The sequence below is a fragment of the Chenopodium album genome, chromosome 23 (assembly GCF_948465745.1).
Source record: "Chenopodium album chromosome 23, dcCheAlbu1.1, whole genome shotgun sequence".
In the NCBI taxonomy this organism is placed as follows: Eukaryota; Viridiplantae; Streptophyta; class Magnoliopsida; order Caryophyllales; family Amaranthaceae; genus Chenopodium; species Chenopodium album.
In genome coordinates this window covers 32,073,119-32,098,802 of record NC_137856.1, presented here as the reverse complement: position 1 = coordinate 32,098,802, position 25,684 = coordinate 32,073,119, and the positions used below count along the sequence as shown (strand labels likewise).

Here is a 25,684-nt window from a genome sequence, read left to right as displayed (position 1 = left end):
TTGTCGTGATAAGAAGGATTAATAATTGTTTTTTTTTTTATTGATATAGAGAATGCCTAAGATAAGGTACCAAGGGAGATACTTTGGTGGGTTTTAACTAGAAAAGGCATATCGTGGTAATATATTGACATCATTAAGGACATGTACTAGGGAACTAGCGTAAGTGTGTTACAATTGGAGTTCATCAAGGTTCTACATTTAGCCTTTTTCAATTTGTCATTGTCATGGCTGACAAGTTTAATTCAAGATGATATATCATGGTGCATGATGTTTGCATGATATTGTTTTAATTGATGAGGCGAAAGAAGACGTGGAAAGTTAGTTCGAATTGTGGAAAAGACTTGCCACTCTTTGAACTTTAATTTTATTTGTATACTATTATCTGTTTCTCAATTTACACACTTTTTTCCCCTACAATTATACAATCAAGTGGTTCCTTAGGACGATTTATGTTAGTCAACCCATCATTTTGGGACTAGGGCTTTGTTGTTGTTTGTTTATGATCTTTGTTCACTTGCTGAAGAGAAATAGATGACATATGCCTCTTACCTACAGTTAAATACTTGAGACAACTGTTGCAGGAGATGATTGAAGACTTGAAAAAAAGCTATACAGATATGAAAAGTCGTCATGAGCAATTGGCGCAAAAAACATCAGAGGTGAATAGATTGCAGGATGAGTTGAAGGATAATCTATCCATGGTATGTAATTTCTTCCTACTTGTACATAAATAGGAGAGTGTTCTGTCAAGAGAGCTTTGGGGTTTCAATCAAGGGAGTAATGAGTACAAATTATCTTGAAGCAATGAGTAAATGATTTTTTTTTTTTTTTTTTTTGCAAAAGCATTAACATAAGAGAAGACCTTTGGTCACTGAAATGGTTGGTAGACCTTAAGAGATAATTTATGCTTTGGAATTGCTTTTTTTTTCTTCACAATTAATTAGTCTCCTACTACCAGACTTGGAGAAGCCTTGTTTGGTCAATTCAGGGTTTCAGTTTTTTTTATCTTTGTTTTTAATTTTTTTTTTTGTTAAACTGTTTATCACCTTTGCTCGATATTATGTAAAGGTAGCAAAGTTTTTATGAAGATGCAAAGGAATGAAGTTGTATTCTTAGCTTATTTTACATATAGATTAATGCTTGAGGCACTACTGACTAGACTTTAGAGCTGTCTTCCTTAGTATATATACAGTAGTATCCTTAACTAAATTTAAGCAGGTCTCCAGGTCAAGGTTCCAGGGTGGGTGCTTGTGGTCTTAAGAATTAAAATACATCGATTAAGTTTTAATAATGTTAGGATTGAAACTTTGTAGTTTGAAGACTTATTTATATTTTCTATAGGACCATAGGGATATTTTTTTTTTTTTTTTATTATTATTTTAATCCAGTGTTATCTGAACAGTCTTGTACTTCAGACTATTATTATGGCTACATATCCTGCGTATGTAGATGTAGATTAAGTAGTAGACGTGCATCTTAGGGTATACAATTCTAATTTTAATTCCTTTTCTACTATATCACCCACCTTATATTTTTGAGGTCAAGTGGCGACTGTTGGCATTTCTTATAATCAGTATTAAAAATACAAATATTGTCAAAGGTGAATATAGCAGTGTGTATTATGTTGGGAATCATGGATTGCTTCCCCCCACTCACACACACACCGTATATCAATGGTCAATTTTTTGATTTGAAAAGCAAAGTGAGGAAAGTGCTTTTTTGGGAACATGACCATCTATTTTGAGGGAGTATCATATACGTTTCTCCATCTTGTTTCAGATTTGTCTTCTGTTTTCCACTAGTTATGCCAGTTGAATATGCTAACATTTGATTGGGCTGTCTGTATGCTAATTGGTGAATTTTAGGCAAAGAAATCTAGGATGGAATTAATGCAAGAATACGATCAAATAATCTCTGATGTCCAGAAGATGACGAAGCGTGTGGAGTCCCTAGAGCAGCAAATTCAAAATATACAAGAGCAAAATATGCGTAACACTCAGGTATATTATCGACTGATTTTTTGGTGGTAAAGATTGTATGAATCCTAAGAATTAATAGAGATAAAGGCTTAATAATTTGATAGATAATGGCTAAAAGCTTACAAAGGTAGTAGGTTTAGCCTACAACTCTCCCATTAGCAACTTGAGGTTGCAACTCTCTATTTCAAATAACCCAATTAATGCCTAATTTTCCACTAACACTACTCATTCTACTTATACTAAGCCGGTCAAAGATGACCTTAAGGCTTAACATGTGAAACTTAGCTAATTTAGACAAACATAAATAAACATCATAGGACTAAGGTTGCTTCCTTTCCTTCCCTTCTTCTTGATTGATTTTGTCTTCTACTTAATTGGAGTCTTGAGGCCTTGAAATGCTACCTGCTGCTGCTGCCCTTTGCTGTTGCTCTTGTTGCTTGTTGACTGTCCTTCTAGCATAGACCCACATAGGTTGTGGCTGACTTGCATTACCAAATTACCCCCCCTGAAGCCGGTCTATTATAAGGTACTTGATCTATATCCAGATATTCCTAAGTTATCTTTAATATGATTTTTTTTATTTTTATTTTTATTATTTTTATTATTTTTTTTTCCTGCAAACTTCATGTACTACCTTACCCTTTACTCCACAATATTTACGTCTTTCCATTCACTATCTCTTTCCTTTTCATCGTTTTTTTACACTACCCACCTTACACTCTTGCTTTTATCCTTATTTTTCTTATACTCATTCACCACATCAACACATTCTATCTCCAATTGCCTTATATGTGTGTCAACCATATCACTAGAAAAAACTTTTGGGAATGTAGGTAAATAGGTAATATGTATATGTCGTCAGACTGATTTCACTGTATATCCTAAATTGTATTAAAATTTCTTGATTCCTCAGGAATCTGCTGAAACGAATGGGTTCATGTCACTGTATAAAAGTTTTTATTGTTGGATAAAAATAAGGAAAATTTATAAATAATAATCCCAACTTTGCTCCATTTTCTTTTAATAATCCCAACTTTGGGGGTTGTTTACTTTCTTCAATCCCTTTTACCGTTTACCGGTTGAAAAGGTTATTTTTTTTCTTTTATATTGCCACGTGTTGAGATCTAATTAGCCAAAAAATAAAATAAAATAAAATAAAAAAACAGCAAAAAAATTCAAAAAAATAGAAATCCCAGCCCCTTTCCTTCCCTGACCACCCCAGCCCCCACCGCCCACCGGAACCCTAGCAGCCCCAATCCCTACCCACGCGGCCGCGCTGGAAAACCACACCATACCCCTCCTCTCGCCGCTGCCTTGCCACCACTCCTGTCTCGTCGTCCCTTCCCCTTCCTTCCCCTTGAATCACATCCCCGTAAACCCCCTCTCTCTCCTGGATGCATGCATCTAAAACCTCCCCCGCCGCTCCGAAAGCCCACGAAACCCCTCCCCCAACCCTCGAATCTCCTGAGACAGGTGTTTCGTTGGTGGGGGAAAGGGTGTCGTGGGCTTTTGAACTATTTGAAGCCACGAGGGAGGTTTTTATTGGTTGTTTTGAGGAGAGAGGGGGTGAACGGGAAGGCAGGTGGCGGCTGGCTGACGGGAGGGTTAGGTACTTAGGTTGGGTTCACCGGTGGGGTAAAGGGGTTGGGTAAGTTTTTCGGTGGGTTAAGGTGGATAGGGGCGGCTGGGGTTTGAAAAACCGGTGGGCGGTGGTGGAGGGGTTTGGTGGGGGTTTCATTTTTTTAAAAAAATTTTTCTTTTATTTTTAATTTTTTTCTTTTTTGGACCAATCACAATGTGACACGTGTCACGTAACTTGTGATAGCAGGTCATTGACTTTTGTTGAATGGTTTGGGATTAAAGAAAATAAACAACCCCCAAAGTTGGGATTATTAAAAGAAAATGGAACAAAGTTGGGATTATTATTTACTAATTTTCCTAAAAATAAAAGTCAATATCTTAGAAGAAAATGCTTTTTCTTAAAGAACCAGCTGCCTGCTTGTTTGATTCCCGTGAAACCACTTACTACACTATTGGCAACCTATTTCATTTTTCTTTATATCTACTATTGCTAAGTCAGTAATAATAGTGTTTATATTATAAGCAATATAAGAATGATACTAATACTACCTGGATGGTATATAAAATATTATTGTTGTTGTTTTTATGATTATACATAATTTAAATAATATTAATGTTATTATTATTGTAAATCATACTTTATAACATTAGGTCATTAGCAATACGATACTCCCTTGATTTCTTTTTTCCCCCTCATCGTCTCTAGGACAAACATTAACCTTTTAGACTTTAAAGGTCTAATTTTTTTGAAGTTGGCCTTAGTGAAATAATTGGAATTTGAATCTAGATTAATAGGGTCATTAAATAAAAACGGTATCGCTTTATGCAGCAGACATATAAGCATCAAATTATTTTCTAAAATGGTATTAATATTAGACTTTTGACATAAGATGCTTAGAATAGATTAGTTCAATTTGTCCTTTATAGTATTTATCATTTTACTAAGTTTAATTTATAAATACTCTTAGTTACAAACTTCAGCTCTATATACTATACAGTATACCATTTACTAACCCATAATCGCCAGAATTTAAATTAGGAAAATTTCACAAGAATAATCCAACCTTTGTCTCGTTCTCCCAAAATAATCCAACCTTTTGCTAAACCTGGAATAATCCTAAGTTTACTACTTATTCTCTTACACCAAGCCTATTTGACTTCAGGTAAATTGTTAATTTTTTATTTTATTTTTATTTTTTCCCTCCTTTTTCCTTCTTTCTTCTTCAACTCCATTACACTCAACGCCGCCATATCTCCCCCTCCACTTACCCCACCCAAACCCTGACCCAAAACCCTTTCCCCACTCCTACCCAGGCTCAAAACCACCAACCCCACCCATACCCCGAAACCCCAACCCCACCTACCCAGCCTGAAATCCCAACCTCACCAACCTTCTCGTCACCCCTTCCCCTCCCTTATGAAACTCCTCTTACTACATACACATCCCCGTCAAACCGTAATATTTCTTCTCTTCTCTCTCTTTCAATTGAATTTGTGGCTAAATTGGGCATGCGTCTTCAATTATGGCAGGAATAAGCAGGGGTTATTTTTTGGTTGGTGTTGATTGCGGCGCGCTGTCGTGGGTTATTGGTGGTTGTAAGTCGTTGATGTTGTGGGTATTGTTTGCGGTTGTGTTGTGGGTTGGTCGTGGTTGTTATATTGAGTGGTGATGTTTGTATGTTAAGGTTGTGGTAGGTGGTGGTGTTGGTGGTCATGGATAATGTGTTGAGTGGTGTTGGTGGGTGATTATGGAGGTTGGGAAAGGAGAGAGAAACCAGCAGGAAGGGGAAGGAGAGAAAAATCTTAATTTTTTTTCTTTTCAGTTTTCAGAATTTTCAAAATAATTTAAAAAATAAAAATTGGCCAATAAGGAAGTGCCACGTGGATGGTTATCGGTAGTAAAGGGTTGGGTGACCTCCTAGGGTTGGTAGGAGAAAATAAGTAGTAAACTTAGGATTATGGATTATTTTGGGTGAACGAGGCAAAGGTTAGATTATTCTTGTGAAATTTTCCTTTAAATTATATAGTTAAAACAATTATGGCTGGACTTATAATGAAGTTACTAAACTTATTTTAAGCACATGTTCATATATAATTAGTCATGTAGCTTTCTATAATTTACTATAATTATTCTCTAAAATAAATAATACTATAATCACCAATTAGTATATCATAATATATTGGGGCATTAACATTTTTGATCGGTGGTGACTTACGGAGTACTTATGTTTGGGTTAGGGCCTTTGGCATACTTCACACTTGTAATATGCGTAGTAGCAGTTGTGGGTTAGTGCCTTCAATGACTTGCATTCACTGACTTGCTTGGAGATTTTGATGCTCTATGTTGAACTGTAATGAACAAATCTTTACCATGCCAATCGTGTGTTTTTTTCTTAATTTTCTCGTAGGTTTAGATTACTTTTTTTGACCCTGCCTCAATAGGTGCCTTTTTGAAACCTATTTTTCCCATGTAGGCAAATAAAAACCACCTTTGATGGTAGGTGATTTCTGGCATTGATGGTGATTGGAAATACTAGTTGCATAAAGGCTTCATTATTACAAGGTTTACAACTATTGATGACATGATATAGCGCAAAAGATGCATGGTTCTTTGCCATGCTTGCTTGCTAGCTAAACTGCAGAATATAGACTGTGACTTGGAGGAGAGAAAATCTAAAAGTAATAAAATTGGATTGAACTTGTCAATTGAACTTGTCGATTAATCCATGACTATGACAAATTGAAAAAGGCTAAACGTAGAACCTTGATGAACTCCAATTATAACACACTTACGTTATCTCCCGAGTACATTTCCTTAATGATATCAATATATTACCACGAGATGCCTTTTCTAGTTAAAGCCCACCAACGTATCTCCCTTGGTACCTTATCTTAGGCATTCTCTATATCATTAAACTACAAATAATAATCCTTCGTATCACGACAAATCTATATTAACTGTTTCATAAGACGGATTGCCTCCATATTCAATCTTCCAAGCATTTATTTATTTATTTTATCTGTTACTTCGACTAGTAAATAAATAAGTAAACTGCAAAATATAGACTGTGACTTCGATTAGTAATGTGATATAAGCTTTATTTTTATTAGTGTTCTTTATTTATTTATTTTATCTGCCTCAGGCTGAAGAATCTAGGGTTCAGGAAAAACTGAAAGAACTTCAAGATGAAGTAAAGTCTGCTGATGCATTGTTGACAAGGTTGCTTTTCTGGCTCCTCTGCTTGGTATTAATGTGTTTTTGCCAATAATTAGATATATTTGTTTTAATCTGTTTTATTCTGTACTAATTTTATGAAAATAATGAGATTAACGTTACACATGATTCACTTTCCTTGATGAATATACGGTGATGGGCATTTATTTATAAAGCACGTCTAGAAAGAGTAGTCCTGATATATCTTAAATTTAATGAAAATTATGCATGTACATTCTTTGTGTGACAGAAGGAGTACATGCTAAGTTACACTATTTAATTTTGGCTGTGGATTATGGTTCAGGCTGAAGGAAGATGAGGCAGCTTTGTCAGAAAGTTTGGATGCAAGAAAGGAAGATATAAGAAAGATTAAGGAACAGGTTATATTGTTCTTTTGGATCAAATTTATAGAACTTATGCGTCTTCATTTTTTCTGAATATAGTTCCTTTTTGGTTTTTTTTTTTATTTTTTATTTATTTTAAAATAGAAAGGACTTAATCTCATTTGTGTAATTACCAATAATTTTTAAGTTGAAGTGTTGAAGATTGAAGGATTGGATGAATTAAAGAGTGAGGAAAGGCTTATTTAGGTTTGTTAGAAATTTTCAGCTGAAATTGGAGGATTTTAGTTAACGAAGAGTTTACCCTTGTAAGTAAGGCCATGCCCAATTTTTCAAAATTGATCGTTTGAAAGCGTATGGGTGTTCTGTCAAATTTTAGGGGTATTTGGTGAAAAAACTCTAGAATAATTTTACTAGAATAAATATAGCAGAGCTTCTTTATCTCTTAGGCCTTCGAATATATGAGGTCTTGTGCTGTTCTAATGTGCAATCTCAAAGATAATGTGGAAATAAAGTTGGGTTAGAATTCAAAGTGGTTGAATCATTTAAGAGCTTCTTTTTAGGTTCTGGTTAATACGCCTGAATAGGCAGGAAAAAAAAAATAAGTGCCTGCATGAAGTATATATATGGCCCTTAAATTTTGCTGGAATTCTGTAGAAGATGTGTAAATAATCATTTTTTGTATATGCAAAGGAAAATAGGTTTCATCGGAGGACTCCTGCTTTTTTGGATGATGCACATGTCCTTGGTGCTTTTAATTTTTTATGATGTTTTTTATTTCTTCGTCTTAGACATTATCTGTAAAGTGGAGGTTCCTGGTTACATATAGTAACTTTTTTCTTTGTTGCCAGGTTGATGAACATGAACGAAAGCTGTGTGATTATAACTCCCAAATTAATGAGCTTCAGCGAAATCAAACTAATAAGGTAATAAAGATAAATCCAGCTATATATTTTACCTTGTTCTTTGCTTTAAATGGGTAGCTTTCAGCCGTATATCTTGTAAGTTATATTAAGATGACTAGATGATTTACTGGAGAGTAGTTTGGATGCCTAATTAAAAGCTTCTCTATGTATATGCTATCTTTGTTCCAGGTTACTGCTTTCGGTGGTGAAAAGGTGATTCAGCTTCTGCGCATAATAGAGTCACGCTGTAATGACTTTCAAAGTCCACCCATTGGTCCTATTGGTGTCCATGTGGTAAGAAAAACATAACAATGCCTAATTCCTTGACTCTGCCCGTTCTATACATCTTTTAATTTTTTGTGCTAGTATTAAATTTTTTTTACTCGTATCTTCTTTTTGAAAATATTTGAGTCAAATAGACAACATTCGTTTAACACTTGATAATGCATGAGCAAGTTCTACTCTTGAATATATAATTTAATATGGGCAAAGCTGAGTCACTAGGGTAGTGACGGAGTTGTAATGGCAATGGTAAATGTGATGGTCTTAATTCTTCTGGTGTTTTGTTCCTTTCAATTCTAACAGTCAGCAATGGCAAACTGCTAGCATAATATGTCTCAATAACAGGTGTAATCGTTTAAGGCTTTCTGTTTTGCGGTAGGTAGCCATTTTGGTCAAGGCTGGGCTAATGGCAATATCTCTGCAAGGTTCTTTATTGATTTATTTTGAAGAGCGAGGGGGTAGGGGTGGATAGACTCACTGTGTACTGTGCAGCATTACCCTTTATTCGATTTTCAGCGTTGTTATGTTGTCAAGCTTGGAAGTCACAGTCACAGACTGACAGACATCAGTGGCAACCCATTCTTTGCCTTCAGTGGTTCCTTGGCTTTGGTTGCCTCTGTTCTTCAAAACCAATCTGGTTTGATGTGTTATTGGTGTTTTGAGGTTTCATATGCTATCCATATTAATGTATATCATGCAGCAGTTGTTTATTTAAATATATCCCTGAAATGATTATATAAATCGAAATAAAAAGGGTAGAACTATATCCAGGGGATTGTATCCTCTTAATCAAATCAATAATGGTTTGTGTTTCTTGGTGGATCTGCAGAATTTGACTCAAGGCGATCTATGGGCATCTGCTGTTGAAAATGCAATTGGAAGGTTACTAAATGCTTTCATTGTGACAAACATCAAAGATTCACATCTACTGAGGAAATGTGCCCGACAAGTGCACTATGATCACCTTCATATCATCATATATGATTTTTCACGTCCCAGGTAGCTCTAAATTCCTAAGGTTTTAAGACAGCATCCTTTCATATGGTTGAAGTTGATAGACTCAAGCTTATTATATAGGTACAACCTTCAAGACTACCAACTTCCTCAAACAAGACACCCTACTACCCTTTCTGTTTTACACTCAGACAAAGCAACAGTTGTAAATGTGTTGGTGGATAAGGTAATTTGAATGTTTACAAATACCTCTAGCATTTTACCTGGATTTTTTTGCATCTCCTTTTTCTAGTGTTCTTTTCATAGTGATTAATGGATGTCAGGAAAGGACAATATGATGAAAAAAATGCAAATACTGATACCTGGAGTTGGCTGTACCTTAAAAAAACAAAATCTCTGTTCTCTTCCTTGTGGGTTGTTGGGGCTTGATGGATGTCAGGAAAGGACAATATGATGAAAATAAATGCAAATAGTGATACCTGGAGTTGGCTCTACCTTTTTTTAAAAAAAAAAAAAAAAGAAACTCTGTTCTCTTCCTTATTGTAAGTGAGATTTTTATAAATAATTTGGCCTAGGTAAAAGAAAAATGGACCAAATTAATTAAGAAGTGTAAACTACAAAAGTCAAGAGAGGATGCATTATTATTAGTACAACAACGATTCTGGTCTAGTGGTCTTCTTATATGTTTTTTCTTTTTTTTTGTTTCAGGGTAGTGCAGAGAGGCAAGTTCTTGTTAAGGACTATGACATGGGCAAAACTGTTGCTTTTGAAGAAAGGGTTTCAAACTTGAAGGAGGTTTATACTTCTGATGGCTATAAAATGTGAGACTAACAATCTCCTTACTAAGCTGTAATTGTTATGATTGAAATTAAGCAATGATATACTAGGCCATCGGTGATGATGTCATGTACCCTTCTATGAATCTTTGGAGGTTCCATGCTGACCTTTATTATTTTGACTCTTCATTTATCTTCCACAGCCATATTGCACACTTGACACTTCGAGAGGGTATGGTATCCTTACTAGTCACTTCAATGCTCACCTAGACACTTCTACATCTCAAACCACATAATCATAGAATCGATGTTTAATTGGAAGTAAAAATAATGAAGAATATGTACTCACAAATATGCTTCAGATAAGCATTTTAATTAAAATATTAATCATTTTGTCTTTCTTATTGTTATGCAGTACCTGCTGAACCTTCTCTAGGGAATTGAAATAGTTCTGAATTTGTTCATTAGATAACTCTAAGTTCATGAGTTACAAAGAGTGCTAATTTTCTATTTGATTAATACTCGATTCAGATTATACTTTAAACCTCACTTGTCCACCTGGGGTTGGGGTGGGAGGGAAAGCAAAAACAGTGCTTTCAAATTAAATTAAGAGGTAAGGAGGACAACGTGAACAGATGCTATTTGTTGCGAATTCGAATTATTTCCCTCTGAATGGCTTATACACTGTAGTTTTGATATATTATGGTTTTTTTTTTTTTTTTTTTTTTTTTTTCATTTCTCGAGTTTAGGTTTTCTCGTGGGTCAGTCCAAACCATTCTTCCTCCAAATAGAAGAAATAGAACTAGACGGCTTTGTAGTTCATATGATGATCAAATTAAAGACCTTGAAAGAGATGCATTGTACATGAATGAACAATATCAAAAAGCTCGCCAATTGAAAAGAGTTGCGGAGGAGGAAGTACATGATCTTCAAGAAAAGTTTAATGATATCAAGGTAATATTGTTTTTCATCCTTTAATTATCGTCTTCTAGAAAAGTTGTCAGGCTGTTAGCATGCATGCTGGATTTTGTGTCTAGATCCCATGCAATGTGTTAAACAATTTTTTGCTTGAGAGCTATTCTGAAAATTTGACAACCAAATATTCATTTTTTGCATATGGCTTAAGTAGTTGTATAATTATTTAGGCTCCTTAAACCTTTTGTAGATGCTACATATGCTTACTATCATTGTAACTTGTAAATACTCTTTATTTATGGAGGATGGAGATTGGAGAACTTGGTTAGACGCACCAGTGTGCCTTGGGTCTAGATACAGGGAGCTAGGTTTTTTTGTCGTGGTATGAAATTTATTTTTAAAGCCCTTAAAATTAGATAAAAATGACACGGGTAAGACCAAAATAATACAAAAAGTGACAGGCTGACAGCTGAATAGTAACTCTGTGGCCATTCGTAGACTGTAATAAGAGAGGAAATGGAAAAAAGCCAAAGCCTCTTCATTGAGAAACTAAAAAGTTAAGGCTAGAGAATAGCAAACAATCTGTAATTAACTTAAGAGGTTTGTGGCACTGCATATTAGTAAGAAGTCTGCAGTGTAAAGCAACAAAAGGTAGATAATAAGATGAGAGAGAAAACAGAGACGAAGGTAGATTGGCTATTCTGAAATGGTATGACTAGCCTGGCCAGCAACTATCTCATAAGGCAAATACATCCTGGAAGTTAAGAAGAAGGGTCTCTAGATATCTCTTTCACAAGTAATATAACCATGACCATCAAATTTATTTGTTTTAGAGAAGTATTTTAATCTACTACCTCACTCGCATTTTAATGTATTTGCTTTAACTCTCTCAATATATGTTTCCAATTGAAGTAACTTTATAGCCATGATAATACCATTAGTCTAATAAATTTTGAAAATTATTGATACAGGAAATCTCTAACTTGGTAATTTGCATATTGCTAAAACTGTAAGCAAAAGGCTATAAGTAGAAACATTTTGGTAAAGTAGAAGTATAAAAACATTGAGGGTCTATGGTAGGTTATTTTTGTAAATGAGTAAGAAGTACAAATAAAACGCTCGAGGAACAAGTTGGAGGATTGGGAATGTTACAGATTTTAATGTATGATGTACCTAGTTACCTTTTCCCTATACCCCTAGCAAAAAAGAACCCATTTGATCAAGCTCTTGTTCTACCTAGAGAATAGTTTGTAATGTTTAACATATTATCTTATTGTCAATTAAATTCCTACAGCATGATCATACATTTTATTTGCTTTTTTTCAACTGTCAACAGATTATCAGTATGAGATGGTTTGTGCTTTTGGGAAAGTTTTTCATTAAATAAAATGTCTTTCTCTACTGTGGTGTAGATTTCATTTTGTTGCGAAGTAGCACAATAATTTATGTGCCTCAACCTTAAGGAGCTAAGCTTTGACCTTCAGTTATGATATTTATGTGGGACTGTGTGTCTTTAGAAGTTTATTAGTTAGTGCTAATTTACTAAGTAGCAGCTAAATTACGTGAAGAGATTTGGCTTTCTGGATGTTTTACATTCGCAGACTTTTTTAGTATATGGATGCTGTTAGTGTCTAAGATTTTGCCCTCTTTTTTCTTTATAAATGATTTAGAGGAGACGTACATTAGCGGAGCGGAATTTTTCTCAAAAGACGTTTGCTGTTGATTATTTCAAGCGCGAACATGCAGCGGAAGCTAGTGGACCTAATATGTCTACTGTGGATGAGCTTTGTGAAGAAATTATGGTTTGTTAGCCACTCCTGCTTTTATCTGATGACTGCAAAAACTCTATTGGTTGTCATATGGTATTCTTGTATTTAGATTTATCTAATTGTCTTCTTTTATTTTTAAAAGAGAATCCAAGCTGTAAAACAAGAAAAGGAAACCATGCTAGCCAAAGTCCAAGTGCAGAGGAATGAAGCGCAAGATAAAGTCAGAGAACTGAAAGCATCTCTAGAGAACTTGCATGGTATGGTGATGATGTTGAGCTCATATTGGCTAATGCTGTTCACTGATGTCTGTCCTTTCTATATGTTTGTATCTTGTTGACAATTGCAGAATCTGCAAAGGAGGACTTCAATGCTCTTGATAAAGCTGTTCAAGAATATGAAGCTATTGCCAAGGATCTAGAGGATTTAGAGGGGGTTGGTCTCTTATTCTTTTCCCTTCATTTATGTAGATAATGTATGAGTTTTGTTCGTGCTTGTGTGTGGCTTGGGCAGTGGACTATCTATCTACTCTTTGCCTCTTATAAGGAACTTAAATTTGATTTATATTGTTACTTACATTGTCATTTATATCCATCTTTACCTTTCTGTTTTGAAAAAAATAGTCAAAAAGCAACCTTATAAACGGTACATTTCATCAAAACTATCTAATAATCAAAGTCGTGACTCGTGAGAATTTACCTTTTGAAGCATTTATTGTTACCACTTGATTCCCTTTTTCCTCCCTCCTTTTTACCAATTCATCTTCCTTTATATCTTGATTATTTAGTTTAAGATTTATATGGAGTATAGATTGCAATTTATATCAATTGAAACACTAATGCAGCCTTATGATTTGCTTCCTCTTTCCGCTTTCCCACTTTCTTACTCTTTTGGTCCATCTTTTTCTTCTCCACGAACCTGGGTGTATCCATGAATGTATTGTGTGACAGAACTGATGGAGTGTTTGGTGGTGATTGAGTATCGAAGGGGAAGGGTAACAAGGTGGTATTGGTGGCTATTTTTGCCGAAAGAAGGGGTGGTAGACTGGAGGAGAGAGAAGCAAAGTATGAGGAATATTAGGAGAGAGGAAGCATGGGGTAGACTGATGATTTCGTTAATGATAAATGAATTGTACATAAAAAAAAAAAGTGTTTTCTTTTACAAGTTACAACCATTTCCAACTCAAAGTTGTGCAAATTTAATTGAAGTTTTTTAAAAAATGAACATGATCCTTCAACAATATTTGAGCTACTGCCAAAGTTTCTTTGAATTTATTTGAAGAATCAATTTGGTTATCATTGTGTGAGATGAACAAAAAAATTTGAAAAAAAAAAGACAAATGAAAAGAGGTAGGGTAAATGAAGTAAAAAGATGAGGAGAAAACCGGAATCCAGCAAGTAGTATATTTTTCCAAAAGGCCACAACAATATCATTTAGGTGGTTTCACAAAGTCTAATACTCTGTATAAGGATTTTTATATTCAGCTCTTAGACTTTTATGTTTTAGCTGACCTTTAAAGTGGGAACTGGATATAGTACATTGTGCTTTTTTCAGGATTTTCGCTGCATCAAAGAAGGTTGGGGATGCCATCATGGGTTGAAGACGATTTTTATTTGCTTGTTGTTTATGTTGGGATCATCATCTCAGTGTCTTTTATCATTAGGGATTATGTGATATGATTCTATTGTGAGGTTAAGATCTTATGATCCTCTGAAATGTGGAATGTTGGACAATTGGAAAGTCATGGAACTTGTGATTGTGATTTTGTGACTGCATATTGGTATTGACTATTAAAATATGAAAAGGTTTACAGAGAAAGTGTTTATGCTTTGGTTTCTACTAATGTGCAGTTAGTTATACTTCTTGCCTAATGCTTTATTGCTAATGTGCTCCATCTTCCGCCAATTTGTCCACCTGTAGTCATAGGCTTTCTATTGGAATAGAAAGCTAAACTTAAATGGATTGCCTGCTTATGTGTCTCAAATCTTAAATCTGGTTGGTATTAGGAAAGAGAATACTATTTTTTTTTGTGTCTGGTTCAGATCTAATTGGAAATCCAATTTACATTCAGGTGTTGTCCAACAAGGAAGCTTGTCTAAAAATGTGATGTATGTCATTGTTACTTGAAATGCATTTTAAATCTTGTTAAATTAAATACCCTCTCCGTTCCCGATATTTGACTCGCTTTTGGTACTCTTGTTTTAAAATGCATGAAAAAACAAGTGGGTTGAAGAAAAGTTTAATAAATAATGAGAGATGGAGTAAAAAGGTGGGTGGATGTGAGAAGGTGGTTAAAGTATGAGAGAGTATGTAAAAAAGGTGTAAATAGTGTGGTCGTGTGGGGTAGGAGGGGTAAGATAGTAAAAGGGATTTTCCAAAAATAAAAGAAAAATAACCATTTTACTTAGACTCAGGTACACATGTACATGTCCAAGTGTCCGATTCAAATATTTTGTAAAATAAAGTGTCTAAGTATCCTACTTATGTCCGAGTGTCGAGCGTTCGACATGGGTACTTGAGGTGAAGTGAAGAGTATCAGTAACGTAGGGTGCTAAGTAGAAGTGAGCTAAAACTTTTTGAAATGACATTTAATAGAAAGTTAGTTGAACTTTAAATAGAGGGAAATCTTAATTTTGCGGGATGTTGTAGAATGGTATTAAAGCATGTTAAATGTTTCTTGTTGTACCAAAACCAGTTGCAGCCTTGCTGTGGGGAGAGAGCACTAAAAACACCGAGCAGATAGGATACCATATGTTTTGAATTGCAAATGCATCTTTTTTGACTTATATATCATTATTTTTGCTTCTACAAGAGAAACATATGTATGTCTCAAATAAATTATGTGATATGTTCCTTTTGTGAATTATCAATTGTGTGTTCTCTGCATAGCTGGGGTATGATTAGTAGGATCACCAATCAAATAGTGCTGGGAAACTTAAATTATTAAAATACTGTTTACTTGTTTAGGATCTGTTTCTTTACTGAATCTGATTTTTTGTCTAGTTTACTGGCCCAAGAGCTTGAGGCCTTTGGTCTCAAGGATGGAAAAGATTTGGGTAGGATGAATAACCCGAAATCAACTACTACCCTTGTTTTTGAAAGTTCTTAACTAAAAGCGTTTTCATCTGTTTCTTATGGTGCTAAGTTTTTTCACCATATTCTGTTTTTGGCAAAACCCTTTAATGTCTTACCCTTCTATCCATTTTTTTAAAACTTGTATATTTGTACGGGAATTGTCAAAATGTTTTTGAAGTTTACTGCTATGTAATTGGTTTTGGGACTTAGGGGTTGAGTGACTATTTTTGCTACCCTTAGCGCAATTCTCTAGAGCTTTTCTTGGATTGTCTTTTAAGTTCTACCAGTATGCTATTGGAGGTGACTTGTCTTTACCAATTGAGTGTGATATTCAGACATTAGCCCACCACTGTTGCATATGTTATTTTCAAGCTGTTTCAATAATCTCTTTCTACAAAAAAAGATGACAAATCTTTGTTGTTTAGAAGTCAAGTCACCAATTTTTTGAGTCTGTGCTGTTGTCAGCTCTCATTGGCTTCTTTTATCTTCTTATAGCTTATATATTAATTAGGAATTGTTCTTCTGTTCATTCATGACTACCTTTGTGATTTTCTCAGGAGAAAAGGCATTATGAAAAACTTCAAGCTGAGAAGATTTTACCTGATATTAAAGAAGCAGAAGCAAAGTATCAGCAGCTTGAACAGAAGCGCAAGGTATACTCTTACTGATGCAGACTAATTCCGATATCAAGTTGATGCTTATGATAGCTAGATATGTCAGTATTTCTTAGCTCCGAAACCAAGTACTTGTGCAATCTGATCTGCAGTAATGGACATTCAGTGAGATTTCCAGCAATAAGGAAATTTTGATTTTAGTGCTATCAGTTGGTGTTGGGCACTATGTGAAGTGTTGAATAGGTCATGGGAAAAGATCATTAGTAGACATTGACTAGTAAAAATTCTGGAGAAGACTCCTAGGTGCGTCAAGCATCTATAGAACTACCTTTTTATTTGGATATCTTGCTATAGTTGATGTTAAACCAGGCATACAAATCCATAAGTCAAAAGGGATTTGTGATATTAAACCACAATGATTGATATTAAACCAGGCATGCAAATCCATAAGTTGCTGAATGTGGGAGTCAATTAGCTACCAGTTTCATGCCCCCAAATACATGTTGCAATTATGTGAATTTTATCCAGATGTGTTTGTGAGCCTCTATGTGTGTCTGTGATGCCTTGCCTTCATTGGATACTCACTTCAATAAATTTTCTTTTTTCTTATTGCTTTGGAATTTTGGATTGTTATTGTAGAAAAAAAAAATTAACAAGTTTAGTATATATTATATCTTTTGAACTGTTAAGTGGTCAAACAATTTGTAAAATTACTCTGCTGGACCTTGGCCTCAGCAGGGTTTGAAGCTGAGCGCATTTTCAAACTGTTTAGCCCAATGAGTTGGGTCAGATGGAACTATCTTCATCTTTCTAATAGATGTATGTTGTACAGATCTAGGTTTTTGTAATACAAATGTATGTTGTAGTGATGAACTAAAACATTTCATATTATTCAAAAATTGATTTGCAGGATAGTTATGAGAAAGCCTCCTACATGTGCCCAGAGGATAAGGTTAAAGCTATGGGAGGCTGTGAAGACACCCCAGAGCAACTCAGTGCTCACCTAAAACGAATGATTGAAAAACTCGAGCAAGCAAGGGATATGTAAGGATGTAATTTTCTTTTTATGAAAGTTTCTGCAACTGGTTCTGAAATGTAATGGTACAATATTTGCAGATATACGGAATCCATTGATGAGCTACGCATATTGTATGAGAAGAAGCAGAGTAAGATTTTGACGAAGCAAAAGACTTATGAAAATTTCCGAAAGCAGTTACAGGTAATATGTATACCAAAGTCCCTTAAAGTGGGATAGATGTGCCACCTGGTTTGTTTTATATTTTGAGTTAGATATATTTGTGCTATGCATAATTGCGTTTATACCCAGTTAAACCACTAAAGGCACATGCTCCCTTCCCCTTTCAAATATCTTTTTTCTCAAGAACATCTTGCCTAATCCCTTATTCAAGATATATTGTTGTTTCTTTCAAATGCTCCCAGCTGATCCTGTTCTTTCTTTCTTTTCTTTTCTTTTTTTTTTTTTTTTTTTTTTTTTCAAGTTTTACTATTTAAAAGACCTGCCTAGTACCTATATATCATTGCCTGGTAATGGTCCGTTGCTTAGAGAAATGAAATCACCTTTGAATGTGTATAATTTTATGAGTAGAGGGACCCCCTCCTCTCTTTCTTTTTCATCTTTGTGCCTGGTATAGGTGAATGGGTTGCTACCTCTACTGAACTTGGAAAACAAACCACATTGGGTTCACAACATTCTTTATATGATCATATCACCATAATATAAGTTGTTAGCCTCCATCAAGTTAATGTATTACTTTTAGGGGAGTTAAATTAAACTTGAGAGTGGCTTCAATGATGTGGTTGTGCTTTGATGCTCTCAAAGTTGTTGGAATCGAGATTCAAATTTAGATTGATAAAGGTTGTTTAGAATTAGGTCGTGTTTAGGTCAATTTAGGGGTCGTTTGGTTAGCACGGGGTAAACAGAATGGAATAAATAAAGACAATAGAATGAAAAACCATTCCATGTAGTGTGTTGTTTGTTTTATACTACCTCCGTTTCTTTTTAGTTGACACGTATTCCTTTTTAGTTAACACGTTTCCTTTTTGGGTAAATTTTTTACCTTGCATTTACAAGCTATTCCACTTGCTTTTTCATTCTCTATCAATCTCTCTCCTCTCCTTAATATATGTACCTAAATCAAACGCGTCAACTAAATAGAAACGGAGGAAGTACAAAACAAAGGGAATCACCACCACCTCAGCACCACCAACAACACTACCACACAACCCCTTTTCCCTTCACTTTCCCACTTCTCCAGCCACCCCACTCCCCAACAATCACCTTGTCGGAATCCCCTAAAGCCAGCACATTTCCCCCACCCCTCCACTCCTCCCAAAATATATCCCCCTCCCCGGAAAACCTTCCCCTAATCCCTTTCACCTTTCTTTCTCCTCAAAATTAGCCATTGCAAACCCTATTCATCATCAATACCCTTTAAACCCTAGAAAACCCCAATTAAGAATCCAATTAATTCTTAGTTCTAGGAAGATTAATTCATGTTCTAGGGTTGAGGAAGGTGTGAACATGGGCAACGAACATGGGTATTCCAATTAATTCTCATTCTAGGGTTAAAGAGGTGCGGACATGGGCACGAGTTCTGACGAAGGGTCTAGGAAGATTTTCAAGTGCGTCGTGAGCTTACCGGAGGTCGGCGAGTGGCGGAGAAGGGACGACGACAACCAGGGGAATGTTTCTGCGGGGGAAAGGAGAGACGACGAGGGTCGGGGGGAGGGGCGGCGAGGGTTAGTAAGGTGGTTGGGTTTTCCGATGGTGTGAGTAGGTAGGAAGGTGGTGATGTGGTGGTGGTAAGGAATGGGAATAAAAATACCTAGAGAGTGGGGAATGAACTTGGAAGGATTTGGGGGAATTGAGGAGGGGGTAAAGGGAATGGGAAAAACGACTAACAATCAGCAACAAAGGGAATCGGAATCAGGGTTGTTGATTCCCTTTCCCTTTTATGAATACCACCAACCAAACGGCCCCTTACGATTACTTATTTTGGAAAAAATAAGCGCGACAGAAGTAATTATTTATTTATTTTAATGAAAACTTCATATTAATAAATACATGTTATTATGAGTCTAACAAGATCACAATTGATATATAATTTTTATTTATAGATAACCGTACACATAAGGTCAAAGTTTGGTTAAATCATATAAGCAAAATAAGGTGAACTAAACAAGCCCTTAGATCATACAATTGGTCTTGTATGGACCCGGTCTACATTAAATTATTGTAAACCCAAAATTTGACACTTTCAAAAATTATAATCACATTCAGGATGATATAATTACTTTTTTAGATGATATAATTATCTTTTTGTGAGTCATATATTTTGAATTATATAATCTTATATTAAACCATTTAATGAGATTATATAATTATCTTTAGGATGATAAAATTCAAAAACCATCTTTTAAATGATGAAATTTACTATTTGATACTTTTTGTAATGATAAATTTACTTTTTAAGTGATACATTTACATAACATTTCAGGATGATATAATCACTTTTGTAGTAATATAATCACATTTCGTATGATATAATCACATTCGTATGGTATACTAAAAGGTTGGGTCTACAATAAGTTATTGTAGATCGGGTCTATTTTAGTCTTTACCTAGATCATATTTCCTCCATTTTTTTCTAAGTAATGGACTTTAATATAATAAGATGTAAGTGGGGCTAGTTGGGGTATTAAAAAACCATGATAAAAGATAGTGGAGGTAACAATTTATTGTAAAGTAAAAAATGTGTGATGGGAAGAAATAATGGGAAATTAGTGAGTTTGGGAGGAGACCATGACCGTTAGTGGAAAGAAATAATGCAAAATATAGTAATTTGCCAAAAAAAAGGAAGTTTAATACTTAAAAATATTGGTTGGAGCAAATAAGATTAAGTTGTACAATTGTAAGATTCTACATATTTGCTTATAATATGATATTATGACTAAATTTGTAAGATTCTAATTAATTGGCAAACATATGATACCATTGTAAATTAGTGCTAATGCACAATTTTGCCAATGCACAATTTTGACTAATATTTGTAATTACCTTTTTATTAAAAAAAAAATATAAGATAATGGTATTTTGAATATGTACGTTAAAGATAAATTCAATAACACATTACGTCATATATCTGTTTGTATGTCTTAGTAAAAAATATGGTCAAAGTAAGACATGTGAAATAGTGTATATTTGTTCTAAATCAAAGTGGAGTAGAAAACAAAGTGAGTAATACTTGTTCATCTCTAAAGTGTAAACTATTGAAAAATAATCATTTGACTTATCAAGCTATTGAAAAATACTTCATCCGTTCCCAAAAGCTTTTTTACTATTATTGTAGCGATCTTTGAACACATATTTAGGCAATTGGAGAGAGTTCGAATGTGTTTAATGGGTGTAAAACAAAGGTGGATGAGAGAGAGAGAGGGAGAGGGAAAGAAAGTGTAAAAAAGGTGGGTCTACAAAAAAGGTGGAAAAAGTGAGAGAATGGAAAGGTGTTGACATTGTGGGGTAAGGACGGAAGTAACAGGAGTTTGCCAAAATTAGAATAAAACAATAGTTTAAAGAACTTTGAGATCAAACTAAAGTGGCTTTTCTTTTTTAGTTTTTTTCTTTTTTTCAAGCTAACCCTAGTTAGTATTTTAAAACTAAATAATACTTCCTCCGTTCTATTAATATTGCAACAATGGACTTTTTGCACTATTCATCACTCTTGTTTGACCATATAATATAGATTTATACGTTAAGCAAAATATAGTCATGTGGGATCTTATTGGATTCGTCTCATAAAATACTTTCACAATATCAACTTTTTATAATTTTTACTCTTACACAATTATAGATATTTAGCATATAAAATGTGCTTTGGGATGCGTAATTTCCCCCTTGTTACAATATAATAGAACGGAGGAAGTACTCATTAATGTCATAAGTGAGATAAATTTCTCAATTAGGGTCATTTTGTGTAATGAAAAAAATAAAGGAGGTCACCATGTGTGCGTAGCAGAACTTGGGGGTCACCATTGAGAATTTCCCTTTCTTTAAACTGATGCTCACTTACAAGATTTTACCCATGAAAATGTAGAATTGTAGACAGGTTCAGCAATTACTGACAAACAATTCACTTTTTCAATAGTGGGCCAATCAGGTCCCTAACAGGCTTAGTAAAGCCTGCAGGGGCTCCAACTCTTTACCTTGGTGGACTGGGGTGGGTCCCATGCTTGATCTGCTACTGGTGCTACCTTTTATTACATTTCAGCTATAGAGCGATTGTCATTGGGCCCACAAGACTTTGATTTCACCTTGTTACAAGTTGAGAAGTTGTGTTAGGTTACATGAAGCGTCGAAGCTACCCTTGTTACTACAGTGGAGCTAGTTGAAAGCATCAATGTCTCCCAGCTGATTATGCCATAGACCCGTTAGTCATAATGGCAAATGTTATTCCAAGTGTTTATCTTCTTTAGTGTGTTCTTTCTGTACAAATATACTGTCTAGCATACTCTGCCCTTCAAGATATTGTTGATCTCTGGCTTTTTTTACTGTTGATTGAAACATAGATACTGTTAATTCTGCTGCGCAGGATGCTCAAAGAGCTTTGGAATCACGAAAAACCAAGTTTAAAAAGAATGCTTCTTATATGATGCGCCAATTGACATGGAAGTGAGAACTTTGCAATCTGTTTGCCAATTTTCTTGATGCTTAAATAATAATCCCCTGTTTATTTCTTTTTGTAAACTCTCTAATATGCTTCCGTTGTTTGTTGACCTTTTTTTTGGTGGGGAGGTACCAGTTTTAATAGCAATCTGGGAAAGAAAGGGATAAGTGGTCAGATAACTGTGGACTCTGAAAAGAAGACTCTTTCTCTTGAGGTGATTATATATGTTGATCTTTAAATTTATTTAAAATAATTTGATTTGATCCTGGGATAGGAATTTCATGTTCTGCATTTGACTGATTGATAGGTTAAGATGCCACAGGATGCATCTAGAACTACTGTTCAGGATACCCGAGGACTTTCAGGTTCATCATTATTACTGATCAAATTTTGACCTGGATTGTTAATTCTGTTCTTTCTTCACGAGTTCTTTATCAAATTCCCCTGATATCCTGCTCCTTAATTTTTGTAAGCTTTTGAATATGGAATCTTTCACGGAATAATCAAATTTGGTCAATGTAGCCGACCCCACTTATGGGATTAAGGCTTTGATTTATTGATTGAATTTGGAATCTTTGTTACTCTGTGACCATGGAAGCTGGACCAACTCAAGTCCTGTAAATGCTAGAATAGTTATGGTATCATGGAGATAGATGTAGGTGAAAATTGTATCAAGGATCTAACGAACCTTATCAAGATTCTATGTAATTTTCCATGTTTGTTAATGCTTTTAACTAGTGTGTGCTCAAACAGGCGGGGAACGTTCTTTCTCGACGTTGTGTTTTGCATTGGCTCTCCATCAGATGACCGAATCCCCTTTTCGAGCTATGGATGAATTTGATGTGTTTATGGTACTAGAATCTTGTGGAGCTAATGCCTTTTCACTTTGGTCTTCTAATGGCTTAATTTTTCTTACATTTTTTAAATCTGCCTATGCAGGATGCAGTTAGCCGGAAAATCAGTCTGGACACCTTGGTTGATTTTGCGTTATCACATGGGTCACAGTGGGTGTTCATCACCCCTCATGATGTCAGGTACCTACAGTTGAGTTACGCTCATTGCTATTATTGTATAAATTTTATCTTGTTGTCTTCATGTATACAACATAATACATGACATATGGAAACCTTCAAATGAATACATTGCACATTTTGATATATGATGGATCTGGATCTGGATTTGGATCAAGACATGCACTCTATAGGGGTTATATTTAATGAACAAGAAATTTCAGCTATTTTAACAAAAAAATGTGCAAATGATACTTGTTCAATGTGTGTAAACCAACCGCTTGTAAGCTTTGTTAGGCTTTCTTCCTATTAAATTATAAGTAAAGAGTTCTTCGTAGTTTTTTAGTGTGGCAGTAACATATTTTTTTTGAGGGAATGGCATTAACATATACAAGTAATAATTTTAAGAAATTTTGCAAAAAAACCACCTTTTTAATTTTGATTTTTGCATTTAACCACCTTTTAAAAAAAATGTTGCAAAAAACCACCAATTTTATAAATTTTGTTGCAACTTACCACCAATTCAATGTAAAACAATTGATAAATTTGGCTAAAAAAGTGGTAATTTGCAACAAAATTTTTAAAATTGGTGGTCTTGTGCAACATTTTTTTTTTAAAAGGTGGTTATTTGCAAAAAACAAGATTTAAAAGGTGGTTTTTTGCAAAATTTCCTAATTTTAAATTTCACCAAAAATATAGGTATTTGATTAATTGGACTGGGAAGGGTGTTTTTATTACGTTTTGTTGGACTTTTTAGATATAGATTCTCAAGGTTTTTTGCTCGATTTTGCATTTGAATAACATACATTTTGATGCAAAGTTTGTGTGTAGTTTCTTAAACTGTTCGTTGCCAACTTGCCCCTCCATAGTCCTTACTGACTTAAAGGATATTTTATGCCTTCTTAAAAACTTTTAAGTAATTGCCTAGAATTTTCAGCAGGCCAAAACATTCAGTGGGATTCTCACTGATTGTGAGTTTGGTCAGCTGTGCGGGAACTAAATCTCTGACATTCACAGTTTAGTTATGTCACATTAGGGGATGACATCTCCAAGGCCAGACTTGACATTGTTGGGCTATTTAAATTAGGATAGATAACTAGAGGAGCATCCAAACTTTATTTGGTTGTAAGTAGGCGCTGTTTGTTTGGTTTGGAACTCAACATTGTAGACAATCAACTTAGCGCCAACAGCTGTCACCTTTGGTGGCAGCAGGAAAGAATTGTCAGAAACCAGCACTCCCCTAAGTCCTTCCTTAGTTTCCCACCCTGATCGTTCGCACTCTTCTAGTTGAATTATTGAAGAAGGGTGTAGGCTATATGTTTTGCAATGAGGAAAATTGACCTGTTTATAACCTATAAAGAATTGTAATTGCATGACTTTGTATTATTTTATTTGCAGTATGGTGAAGCAAGATGAGAGAGTTAAGAAGCAGCAGATGGCAGCTCCCCGTTCTTAATCTCAGCAAGCCTGAACGCTGCAGTTTTGTACATAGTTTTAATTTTACTGATCCAAATGTTTATTCCTGATCATTTTGTGTGGTGCTTCCATCTTCACGAAGTTAACCTTCAATCTCATTGTAAGTAGGATTCTTTTGGGATTCAACTAGTCTCCGTTTTGCCTTGCTATCCTAGCTCTTCACTCGTGCTGCTGTGGATGCGAGTCTCAACTTTTTGTATCTGTATCTTATTTATCCGACATATTTGAAATTTTAATGAATTCTTGAAACAATTAACTTCATTGTTCATCTATGAATTTTATTCTGACATTCCTACATATATCATATATGATCACATAATGGCTGTAATCACCTCTAAATTCACATGGAAACCTTTGATAACTCGTGCAAACTTTAAACGATGATTATGAGACAAATTTTTTCTTTTTCCATATGTACATATGTACTTTGTATTTTAGATTGAATATCCAAAACTTCTTTCTTACATATGTACTTTGTACTAGTATTTTAGATTGAATATCCAATGCTAAGAAGACTAAACTCCCTTTTATTTTTGACAAATTTATTTTACTGCATGGTACTACGTACTAAGGTTATTTTTTTCTTTTTGCTCATGTGTCGGATCTTTGAAACATATAGGTAAAAAAAAAAATTGTATTTGTAAGGTACAATCGATTATACTTGAAGATATTTAGAAATCTCAAGTAATAAATATACAAAATATATGCTCAATAAACCATACTATTATAAGATTACTTTACAATCTATACTTCTAGATTAAAAAGCGTTCCTAAAACGGAGTATGTGCCACGTGGCACCGACCAATAAGAATTAAACTAATGTTCTAACCATCTTTGCTATCGTTTAATCATGTTTCATATTCAATTAAAATATACTAAATACTTTGTATCAAACATCAATTTGAGAGCACTTATTTAGATTCATAGTTATTATTGTTCACTCTTATTTTAATTACTAGTATATACTTTATATTTTATAGGTCAAAGAATATTTGTTAATATTTAAAGTAAAACTCGGGGCATCGCCCGGGGTACACACTAGTTTGTAAATCATTTAGTTGTCTTGTTCTAATTTTTTTTATTTAAAAATGTACTCCCTCTGTTTTTTTAAT

The 25,684-nt window shown here is 34.6% G+C and overlaps 1 protein-coding gene across 2 annotated transcripts in view; it reads left to right on the top strand.

The window, feature by feature from the left end:
- LOC145606768 (structural maintenance of chromosomes protein 6A-like) overlaps positions 1-24,852 on the top strand; it is a 28,027-nt gene extending 3,175 nt beyond the window's left edge. For both annotated transcript variants that reach the window (XM_081662596.1, XM_081662595.1), the window contains exons 7-28: positions 582-701; positions 1,866-2,000; positions 6,704-6,780; positions 7,079-7,154; positions 7,967-8,041; positions 8,210-8,314; positions 9,132-9,301; positions 9,380-9,482; positions 9,965-10,077; positions 10,782-10,986; positions 12,618-12,749; positions 12,859-12,973; positions 13,063-13,148; positions 16,346-16,441; positions 17,313-17,446; positions 17,519-17,621; positions 22,012-22,091; positions 22,222-22,300; positions 22,394-22,451; positions 22,840-22,937; positions 23,026-23,120; positions 24,495-24,852. In XM_081662596.1, coding sequence (XP_081518722.1) covers positions 582-701; positions 1,866-2,000; positions 6,704-6,780; positions 7,079-7,154; positions 7,967-8,041; positions 8,210-8,314; positions 9,132-9,301; positions 9,380-9,482; positions 9,965-10,077; positions 10,782-10,986; positions 12,618-12,749; positions 12,859-12,973; positions 13,063-13,148; positions 16,346-16,441; positions 17,313-17,446; positions 17,519-17,621; positions 22,012-22,091; positions 22,222-22,300; positions 22,394-22,451; positions 22,840-22,937; positions 23,026-23,120; positions 24,495-24,552 — 2,313 coding nt within the window. In that variant the 3' untranslated portion in view covers positions 24,553-24,852. The remainder of the gene's footprint in view (positions 1-581; positions 702-1,865; positions 2,001-6,703; positions 6,781-7,078; positions 7,155-7,966; positions 8,042-8,209; positions 8,315-9,131; positions 9,302-9,379; positions 9,483-9,964; positions 10,078-10,781; positions 10,987-12,617; positions 12,750-12,858; positions 12,974-13,062; positions 13,149-16,345; positions 16,442-17,312; positions 17,447-17,518; positions 17,622-22,011; positions 22,092-22,221; positions 22,301-22,393; positions 22,452-22,839; positions 22,938-23,025; positions 23,121-24,494) is intronic.
- The last annotated feature ends 832 nt before the right edge of the window (positions 24,853-25,684 follow it).